This window comes from Sinocyclocheilus anshuiensis, unplaced genomic scaffold, assembly GCF_001515605.1.
Source record: "Sinocyclocheilus anshuiensis isolate Anshui unplaced genomic scaffold, SAMN03320099.WGS_v1.1 scaffold524, whole genome shotgun sequence".
In the NCBI taxonomy this organism is placed as follows: Eukaryota; Metazoa; Chordata; class Actinopteri; order Cypriniformes; family Cyprinidae; genus Sinocyclocheilus; species Sinocyclocheilus anshuiensis.
In genome coordinates, this window is record NW_015555703.1 from 378,815 (window position 1) to 389,188 (window position 10,374).

The 10,374-nt window shown below is 37.6% G+C and overlaps 1 protein-coding gene across 5 annotated transcripts in view; it reads left to right on the forward strand.

Annotated features, from left to right (window-relative positions):
* Window positions 1–10,374, forward strand: part of LOC107671695 (SH3-containing GRB2-like protein 3-interacting protein 1) — a 34,247-nt gene that overhangs the window by 11,852 nt on the left and 12,021 nt on the right. For 4 of the 5 annotated variants that reach the window (XM_016464617.1, XM_016464616.1, XM_016464619.1 and 1 more), the window contains 7 exons: window positions 791–1,471; window positions 7,166–7,287; window positions 7,405–7,558; window positions 7,668–7,779; window positions 7,883–8,038; window positions 10,000–10,132; window positions 10,248–10,352. In XM_016464617.1, the coding sequence (XP_016320103.1) occupies window positions 791–1,471; window positions 7,166–7,287; window positions 7,405–7,558; window positions 7,668–7,779; window positions 7,883–8,038; window positions 10,000–10,132; window positions 10,248–10,352 (1,463 nt within the window). The remainder of the gene's footprint in view (window positions 1–790; window positions 1,472–7,165; window positions 7,288–7,404; window positions 7,559–7,667; window positions 7,780–7,882; window positions 8,039–9,999; window positions 10,133–10,247; window positions 10,353–10,374) is intronic. The other variant, XM_016464620.1, reaches the window with a different exon arrangement.

Here is a 10,374-nt window from a genome sequence, read left to right on the forward strand (position 1 = left end):
GCGTCCGATCGCAGGCCTCCGCTCCTTGAGTTCTCTCCAGCGCTGGAAAGCTGATCCGATATTTACACGGGTACTACTTCTTGCCTTAAGCCTTCCTTTGTTCCGCAGACGTTTTCCTCTTTTGTTTTTTATCCGCCATCTCTATCTTTCTGTCGCTCGGCTCGGACTGAACGCTCTCTCCTCCACATCATGAGTAGACACGCCCCTTACTGCTGATTGGCGACAAGTTTGTTTTGCTAGTGGGCCCGATTCAGTTTTCTAAAGCATTTTTTAAAAATCGCTTACCCCACCTTCGAAGTGATTTCCAGGGACATTTTTATCTTTATAAGGCCATTTTTTTCTAAACTTACTATTGAATTGATTGATCATCTTTTATGTCAAATTCTTACATTTAGTCTCAATGAGTGAGTCATTGAGTCATTCATTCAACCGATTTGTTCAAATGGCTGACTCGTTCAGCAACGAAGCAACAAAATCACTGATTTGTTTAAAACCACTGATTTGTTCAGGAACGAAACACCACTGTGTTGCTCAGATACACACTGCAGCTTTGTTCGAAAATATTTTCATTGCTGAGCAAAAACAGACAATATTGTGTAAAATGTAACTCTCAATATTGACTTGTTGAACTGTATAAAATCAATATCATATTTGCAATCATGCTGATATCTTTGGGGGAAACAACACGCTTTGAATATTGAATTTTGACAATAAATATCACACACTCCTAGTTTGTAGTGGTGAAAGATGGAAGAGTATTTGACAGCTCATTGTCGTTCTGTCTGAGCAGGTTATTATAGTGTGGTTCCTAGTGTCAGAGGAGATGGATCAGCTTCGGCCTGTCAGGATGCCCCATTATCTGACCCATCCAGAGGGCGTGAGTCCATGCCTGACTTGGACAGTGTTTTTGGGCCTGTTGAGACACCCAGGTCTGGATCAGATGTGGTGCAGTGCAGCTGGGTGAGCTTCAGCGAAGGCTCTCCCGCCAGACCTCCTCCGCCAGATGAACCCGCCCCTTCCCCACCTCTGTCCTCTTCCCCCGCGGACTCGCCCCCGACCTCGCCTCTCAACCTGCCGCCACCCGTCTCGCCCCCTCCCCCACTCCACTCCATCCCACCTCCAGATTCACCTCCACCACCACCGCCCTCAGACTCTCCTCTGAGTCCCTTGGACCTTCCCTGCTGCTTTCAGCTCCCAGAGTCAGAGCTCGCCCAAGAGTCCCCCGTCACCCCTGCCAGCCCTGGACTGCCCTTCCTGCCAGCAGACCACCCTCCACATGGAGCCATACCTTCCCCTCTTGCCTTGAAAGATGACAGCAGAAGAACCCCTGACCTGGTGGGCATGAGGGATGAGATTGCTGTGTTTGGTACGTCACCCAAAGACCTCACAGCAGGAAGCTTCAGAGGAACCCCACCTCCACTTCCACCTCCTACTTACAGGAGTGTGATGGGCTCCCCAGGGCCTGGCAGTGGTGAGTTTGATGTTCTTACTTAAAGGTATAGTTCACCCAAAATTGAAAATTCTGTCATCATTTACTCACCCTCAAGTTCCAAACCTGTGTGAGTTTCTTCTGTTGAACATATTTTGTAGAATGTGCATAACCAAACAGTAGTTGGTCCCCAATGACTTCCATAGTATGGAAAAACATAATGACACATTAGGGCTTTTCACACTGTGCATAACCCAGGGTTATCTCTGCTCTAAACCTCACTTATAATTAAACATTTTTAAATGGGGTTATGAAACCTTGCTCCGGAGCCGGATTAGCACCACTTTTGTAGTGTTAACTCTGCATTGTGGTGCCGAACTTGTACAGTGTGAAACAATGTAGTGTTAGATTGTTACAGTTCGATGATTAGCAACAGACAGACAAATGTTTTTAAGTTTAAGTTTTTATTAAAATAAGTAAGTTTAAATAAAACTATGAATGCTGTCTTAATGGCTAGCACACTCAAATTTCATGATTTCCTTTGTCTACATTTTTAAGTAGCAAAAATGGCATGCTGAAGAGAAAATAGATGTTGCCGCCACAGATTAATTTGTTTCTATAAATTATTCATTTTTGGTCACACTGTAAAAAACACAACTTGAAAAAGTTTAAATGACTGGTTTTGTTGTGCTGGCTCAGCAAAAAATCAATGAAAAAGTCAGTACAACTAAGTTTAATACACTTATTCAACTTAAACCAAGTTTTTTTTCCATAAACTTAAAAAGATGAGTTTTGTGAACAGCACTTTGCAAGTTCATCCAAAAAAACCTCTGCCAACTTATAAAATTCAACTTATAAAAAAGTTCATCTCATTTATGACTGCCCACCCATATAGTAAAAAACAAATGCTAATTTTTGGAATAAAATGTAAACATTTGTTTACTTCAGGACAATGAAGAAAAATGGTTGTTTAGTGATTTTTAAAAGAAGTTAAACGCTCTTTAATGTATAATTGTAAGATCATAATATTGTTCAATAACAACAAGAACAATAATAATAATAATTCTGTACACTTTATTAGAAAATGTCTATGCGTTCATCTCACTAGTTCAGAACACAATTAGCTCGTATGGTCTGTTCTAATGAATTGTTATTTTTAAATAAACCGTACATTTAAAAAATATTATAAGGATGTTTTCTGATGACGGCATTATTTTCTCTCGCGCGCTAAACCACGCCCTCAGTACGTGCTGGTTGCGTATAGTACGTCAACGTAAACTTTTCAAGGCTTCAAACTTTTCAACGCGGAAGAGACAAGTGTTCAGCAAGCGGCCGAAGAAGAGTGTTTATGAAAGAAGAGCACGTGGCAATAATCCAGAGGAATGTTTTTATGGTAAGTGTGCTTCTTTGGTTTTTGATGATCGTTGTTTTTTTCTTAAAGTCACACTTTTCCCCAGTTAACTTAGTTGATATTGGTTATTTAGAAGAAAAAAACACCACTAACGTTACATTTTCTTTGTAAGTTATCAAACATTACTGAATGTTTAAATCTAGCTGTATTTTAATTCTTTTATATGAAATAACTAAGTTTTTGTTTTTTGTTGCAATGGATTTTGCTGCACAATTAAGTTGCGTTTGGAAATCGTGCATATATACGTGTAGTTTATGATGGTCACATACGATTTTTTAGATTCAGATTTCTATTCCATCCAGTCGGAGGAGATCAAATATGTTTGATATTTTGAGGCGATTTTAGAACACGTACTGTTTTCATTTGTCATGCGTCTCCTAGCAACAAGGCGCATGTTTCTGCGTGAGTTTGTGATCGGAACATCTTGTAAGTCTGGTAGTTGTGATCCTCAGTTGTTTAGTGATGGCCAGTGTTTCTTCTGTGACTATTTACAGAGTCGGGAAGTGTATGATGCCTAACGTTTTAAAGTCTGTGCATTCATTTGCGTTTTATTAACCTGATAATTCACATTTGTGTATTTCCTTATGCAGATCCTGAGAGCACACTTAATTCATTACAGGTGCTAGAAACACACCGGCGCCAGTCAAAATCTGCTGCTGAAACACTACAGGCTCAAGCATTGGGTGTACCCTTGTGCCTGTACCCTGATTCTTCTGCACTTTCAATAAACCAGGTGCGTTAAAAACTCAACTACTTGGGGTCCACATAAATTCTGATAAAAGGGCAGTGCATGCTATATTTAACTGTGACCTGTGTGATTTTCACAATGTTTGTATTGAAGAAAACTTTCAGACAATTTTCTGTATTTTCAATTTTTTATTTTATTTTTTTTGCACAAGTGTTTTACCTGTGTTTTGAATTCCGCATTGCATGCAGTGTTTTAGGGTTGAAGGAAATGTCTGTAAATTTAATGGAAAATGTACTGGTAATTTTCTGCCAAGACATTATCTGTTTTTCTGCGTTTTATTCTTCCAGTGCTTTTGTTTGTTGTTGAACAAGTTGAGTTTGTATTCAGTAGACCAAACAAGTGAAATGAGAATTATCCTGAACAATTTTAACAAGCCAGTATAATTCCTATGCTTATGAATCCCTTGGAAATAGCGGTTATACACTTTCATTGACAGTTATTTTGTCTACTTGAGTTTTGTTTTCTCATAAATTTATGACAAGGAATCATACAGATGTAAACTATATATTTTTTTCCTCCTACAGGCAACAGACAGCCCATCACAGACACAATATGGCTCTATGGGGACCCCCGTTTTGCCTCAGGGAATGGAATCTTCAAGATTTATTTGGTAGGTTTCTAAATTTTGTTCTTCTCATATTTTCGTTGATCACCATTCGATTATGAAATGTGTGGTTATATTTAATAAAGGTGCTTGTGGGTTGTTTTCATCAAGTGTTTACATCAGGTTAGAACAAAATGCGCCATGTTTTGTTTGAAAGAGCGTATTTGAGCTTTGATTTTTATATTTACACTCTTGCTCAACCAGTTTTCAATACAATTATATAATTCTTTCTTAAGGCCCTTTCACACGGTACGCGGCAGTCGCAAGTGTCTAGTTCATTCTCAATGGGAGACATGCGGAAAGCGGCAAAACGCGGGCAGTTTCACTGGCGGCGCGGAGGCGGAGCGCAAGCGGTGCTCGTGCACCCAAAATCCTGCCGCTTCCACGGGCACGGCGCTTCGCGGCAGGTGCCGCCAAAGATAAAAATATTTTATCTTTTTGTGAGCGGCAGCGGCAGCCGCGTCGGTCTCAACCAATCAGTGAACATTTAGCTGAACTGGCCATTGGAAAAATAGAGGAGAAGATTGTTTTAAGTGTAATAGATTTCCCAGAACTGTATGACCTATCTAAAATCTCATACAGAGACATAAATAAAAATCTAGCGTAGCGTTAGTTCTGGCAGGTCACGTTAGTTTTCATTCAAATTTTTACTTCAATCGTGGCCTCACAGGTAGGCCTATGCTCTTTAGGCAAATCATCAAAAACAACTTAACTTGTGCCAAACGAAAAAAAAAAGGTAAATAATGACAACAATTAATGGCAGAATGACACAAACACAAATTTCCGTTATGTTTTATTTAGTTTTTAGTAAATACAGAGGTGATGTTGACAATTGTAACTATGGCAATGTCTGCTCCGAGACCGCAACGCGACCACCGCCTCAACTGCACAAAACGCTTCCACTACAAGAGAAAGCGGCAGCCGCACGGTGATACCACCGCTTGCGACACTGATAAAGAGGAGTGAAAATGGGCATCCTTGAAGTCATGGAGGACGAACTCTCACAGAGAACAAAGAGATGACTAAACTTCTGCATCATCCTGGAGGAAACTGTGGTACTGGAGGACGATCTGACTTTTCCCACTGCTTTAATGGTACTCTTTGGACTAAAATACACATTTGAGTGTTTTGCAGATAGGTGCACTTTTGCTTTATAGACCATCCTTCAGATTTTGAAAGTTTGTGTCTCTCATGTACATGCTACTGTTTAGTCATGTTTCATATTTAGTGGCAGAGTTTTGTAAAACGGTTTTAACTGCAGTGCTTAATTTCACTATTGCAGTGTTGAATCGCTTTGGCTTAAATATTTGTGAATTTAAAAAGCATGGTATTACAGGATTTTTATGTTGTGGTGATAGCATTTCTATGTATTGATCTCAAACTCATATGACTAGAACACAAAGATATTTTAGATATTTTCATAGACTGGTATGTTTACATCCATACAATGCAAAGTAAAAGGGTTTCAAAACTTTTAAGATATATAAATATGAGTTTGAGACATAAGGGAATAAATGAGAGAAGTATCATTTTTGGGTGAAATGTTTGAAAACATTGTCTTAAAAAAATTGCTCTTTTGAATAAATGTTTTGTTAATATTGTGTCAGTGTTTTCAGTTTTTGACTTGGACACTGTTTTTGCAGTTTTCAGTTGTAACATTATTTCTTAATACCAATTTCCAATAGCATTTTTTTGTTCAATCAACTTCAAGTATTTGAGTTCTACAGACAAAAAATGTTGAGTTGCCACAACAAGTTTGTTATAGAATTGTTGCACATCTCTAGAAAACTAACAATCTTAAGTTAACTCAACTAAACATTTTACAAAAGTTGAGTAAACAAGAAAAAGCTAGGGGAAATTAGTACTAAGATTTTTTTTTTTTACATTTGCATTAATATTTTTTTACAGTGCATGTTTTATTAATTCCCTTGTTTTAGTTCAATCGTGACCATATTTTACTGATTTGTTCCCTTGTTTTAATTCAGTTATGCCTTAGTCACGATTGAATTAAAACAAGGTCACTAATCGATAAGTTATGGGAACATATTTTTATTTGTGACCATGATATCTTGTTTTTTTTTCCCCTGCATGTCATGTGCAGGGCTTTGTACTAAAGGGCTGTCAATACTGCAGAAAAATAGACACCCAGAGCTGCTTCTATGACTGCGCATATTAACCAAAGTTGTAGTTTTTACAGTGGTAGTTCTGCTGCCTTAATGGCACCCAAAATGGCAATATCACATTTTGTAAAGAGAAATAAATTAGATTATTAATTAGATTTAAATGGTTCTTTACAGCATACTACAGTTTTCGCCTTCTCTGTGAAAACAAATGAACAGTTTGTAATGAACGTCTGAAACAAGGAATAGTATTATTAATATTCTAAACTCATTCAGTATTATTAATAATCCACAAAAAATAAAAATAAATGCCATTATTTTAATTATTATTATTATTATTTATAAAACTATAAATTTTAGAATTCAACAAGTCAACAAGAACCTTAATTGAATTATCTGATTATATGATTGTTGAAAATTGTATTGTCTTAGCATTTGCATTACAATAATAATAACACCACAAAAAAAATGATAACCTAAAAATAGTAACATCTTAAATAACTGGTCAAAAGTATCATTTAGCATCACTGAACCAATCTTTTTACATCAATTTAAACCAACAAAACCCATTCTTATGGGTTAAATATGGGTTCACATTAACTAACTGCTTGATTTTTACTGTGCATTTCTGCCATATGGACATCTGATAAGCTATTACTAAATATAATGTAGAAACTTTAATGTTCTGTAGAGCTGCTTTGCAACGATTTGCATTGTGAAAAGCGCTATACAAATAAACTTGAATTGAATTGAATTGAGTTGAATTGAATTGAATTGAATTGAAATCTTTAAGGTAACAATTGCAGGTTAGCACTTTTTACAGTATAATAGTAATCTGATTTTATGTTCTCAGGGCCGTCCTCTCCTGCACGTGCAGGCACTCCCCTGTCTGCTGGCAGTCCGATCCCTCCTCTACCACCAAGACCATCATCACGACCTAAACTACCACCTGGAAAACCAAACCTAGCAGATCTGGTATGACTGCATCAGTGAACTTTCTCCACTGCTGTGAAACATTTGAGCTCCTTATGAAATTACAAGGAGTGCTTTTCAGTATGTCTGGTTCAGGCTGTTGTTTTTGTTTCTCCTCAGGCCCGTCCCTTCAGTCCCCCCATCCACTCGTGGAGTCCTCCACCCTTTGCTCCTCTGGCCAGAGCTGAGAGCACCTCCTCCATCTCCTCCGTCACCTCTCTGAGCGCAGCTTCCACACCTACTCTAGGCCGAGAGCTCAACCTCTCTGTATCAGGTGGGCCATAACAGCTATTGTTGATTATGATGCGTGAGGAATAATGCCTTCTTCATTTCAGAAAGTTGTGTGAGTTTTGCATGATATTAGATCTACTTCTGTATTTCAGCGTGTTCCAGAGGCCCAAGTCCTCTCACAATGGGACCCCAGGACACTCTACCCGTGGCAGCCGCCTTCACAGAGACCATCAGCGCCTACTTTAAAGGAGCAGATCCCACTAAGTAGGCCACAGAGCACATTTTGAAGTCACCTTTTGAATTTAGTTCACATTTAGTTGAATGAAACTGTCCTTAATCGTCTCTCATGTCTTACTGTGTGTTGTAGGTGTCTGGTGAAGATCACTGGTGAGATGGTGCTGTCTTTCCCAGCAGGGATCACCAGACACTTCTCTAGCCATCCCAGCCCACCAGTGCTGACCTTCACCATCAGCCAGTACAATCGGCTGGAGCAGGTCCTTCCCAACCCACAGCTTCTGTGCTGGTAATATATAGTGATGTCCCACTAGTGAGGGAATCATTCTTTTGAATCGGGCTTTTTAATGATTCAGTCAAGCCATTTCAGAAATAGTTTGTAAATCGTCACACTGTAAAGGAGAATTTTGTTTGGGAGTAAAACGGAGGGGGTTGAAGTCGGAAATAGGGTTGTTGAGATATTAAGATTATGGCTGATGCTAATCATGGTCAGTATTACGAATTCTACATTATTTTGTCTAAAACACAAAAAAACGAAATGCTACGAGCAAATTTAGGCTACACAACATTATAATGTACTGTATGATATAGCTATTCATTTTGAGATCTGCGAGACATTATATTTGCCAGTGTTATTAAATTATTAGTATTTAACTGATTAACTGTATGTGAGTGTTAGATAGCAGTAAAGGTAATCTCAGTGTGAAAATAGGAAAAATAAGCGTGAACAATTAAACATCCAATATCAGCTGATATATATACAGTATATACTGTATATGTATCAACCAATGAACACTACAGATACATTTAAACATTGTACTATTAGCTAATAACCAATATGATACACATATACTGTGCAATTTGAAACCGTAAACAGCACAACATTTGGAACAGTTTATATAATTTATTCAAAAGCATAACTACTGTATAACAGTGTTGTTACTGTTAACTAAAACTATTAAAATTTGTTGTGTTAATTGATATAAAGCTAATATAAATATTAGATTAAACTCAGAAATGTTGCCTTGGTGACTAACTGAAATATTTGTAAGTACTAAAATAACAAAATAGAAAAAAAATGAAACTGAAAACTAGGGCTGCACGATTAATCGCATGCGATATTTAACGCGCATCTTATCAGTAAAGCCGGTTGTGTAATCAGCGGTAAATCTCCATCACCTGCGTGCTTTCACATTGAGCAGGTTCTCTGCGTGACGGTCGGTCTGTGCGAATTGAATGCGGACAAGAGAAGAGTTCAGCCTCACTGGAGATGCATGATCGACAAAATTTAAACTTTATGCATTTGCCCACTGTCATATTCATGTCATTTTCACTGTGTGCTGTGTGTAAAATGACTGTTACCTTGGCTTTATTTGAAAAAATGTGATTCCCAATGCACACAAACTTCCCAGAATACTGAGTGCCCTGTTACAGTGTTTACTTCCTTTTTAATTATATTTTTATTAAATATATTAATTAAAATAAATAAAATTATATCGGCTTTATATCGGACATCGGCCACGCTGCTTTCCAAGATATTGGCATCGGCTGTCAAAAATCCAATATCGGTTGACCACTAATCTTAATGAATTATAATTGGTTTATAAACAAAATTTTAAAGATTATGCACGTTTTTTCACAGATAGTCATGTTATCTTATGCTTTGAATAAACGTACATTAGTAATATTTTGCTCGATGCGCCCTCTTGTGGCCTCAGAAGAGAAGCCAAAAGCTTTTCTTCTGAATACTATAATAGTATTTAAATAATGCTGAAAAAACACTACTGTATAAGATGCAATAACTTAATGCTCAGGCTGTTTTACTGCACATAAAGTAACTTCTGAGAACTCATTTCAATGACTTAGGTCAATCGATTAATCATTTTTAAACCAGTTCATTGAAATAAACATCCACTAAATTGCTGTTATTGACCAATAATTCTGAATTTATTTTTTTTTTGTAAATGTAAAACAAAAGGTTTCTTGTTTAGTGACAGACTGATATATATTGGACTGCAATTATTTGCAGAATAATTATATATTGGTAATTTTGAGATTATCTGCATCAGCCTGTTAACTAACGAATTAACAACAAAAGTGGTCATTTTACAAATGTACAGATTTTATATTTTTAATTACTTTTTTTACTTTTTATAGTAAATATTTTTGAGTGTTTAGTGAATACAATGTTGTGTGCAGCAAGTATAAATATTGTAAATATTGTATTCTGCTAATAATTTCGCCCTGCAGCGACACCACGCCACCTACAGGTGATTCGAAAGAGTTCTGGGTCAATATGTCAAGCTTGTTGAGTCACCTGAGGAAAGTGGCTGAGCAGAAGCCACAGGCCACGTATTACAACGTGGACATGCTGAAGTACCAGGTGAGATTTTAAATATGAACATGATCCGTTAGTATCTATTTAATTTAAATAAAAATTTAACATCCTCTCAGATGTTTTTGTAGTAGTGTGTGAGATTTGAGATTTGTGCTTACAGGTGTTCACTCAAGGCATCCAGTCCACTCCGCTGAACCTTGCGGTGAGCTGGCGCGGTGATGCCAACAGCACAGACCTCAGGATAGACTATAAATACAACATAGAGGCCATGCCCACCCCCACACCCC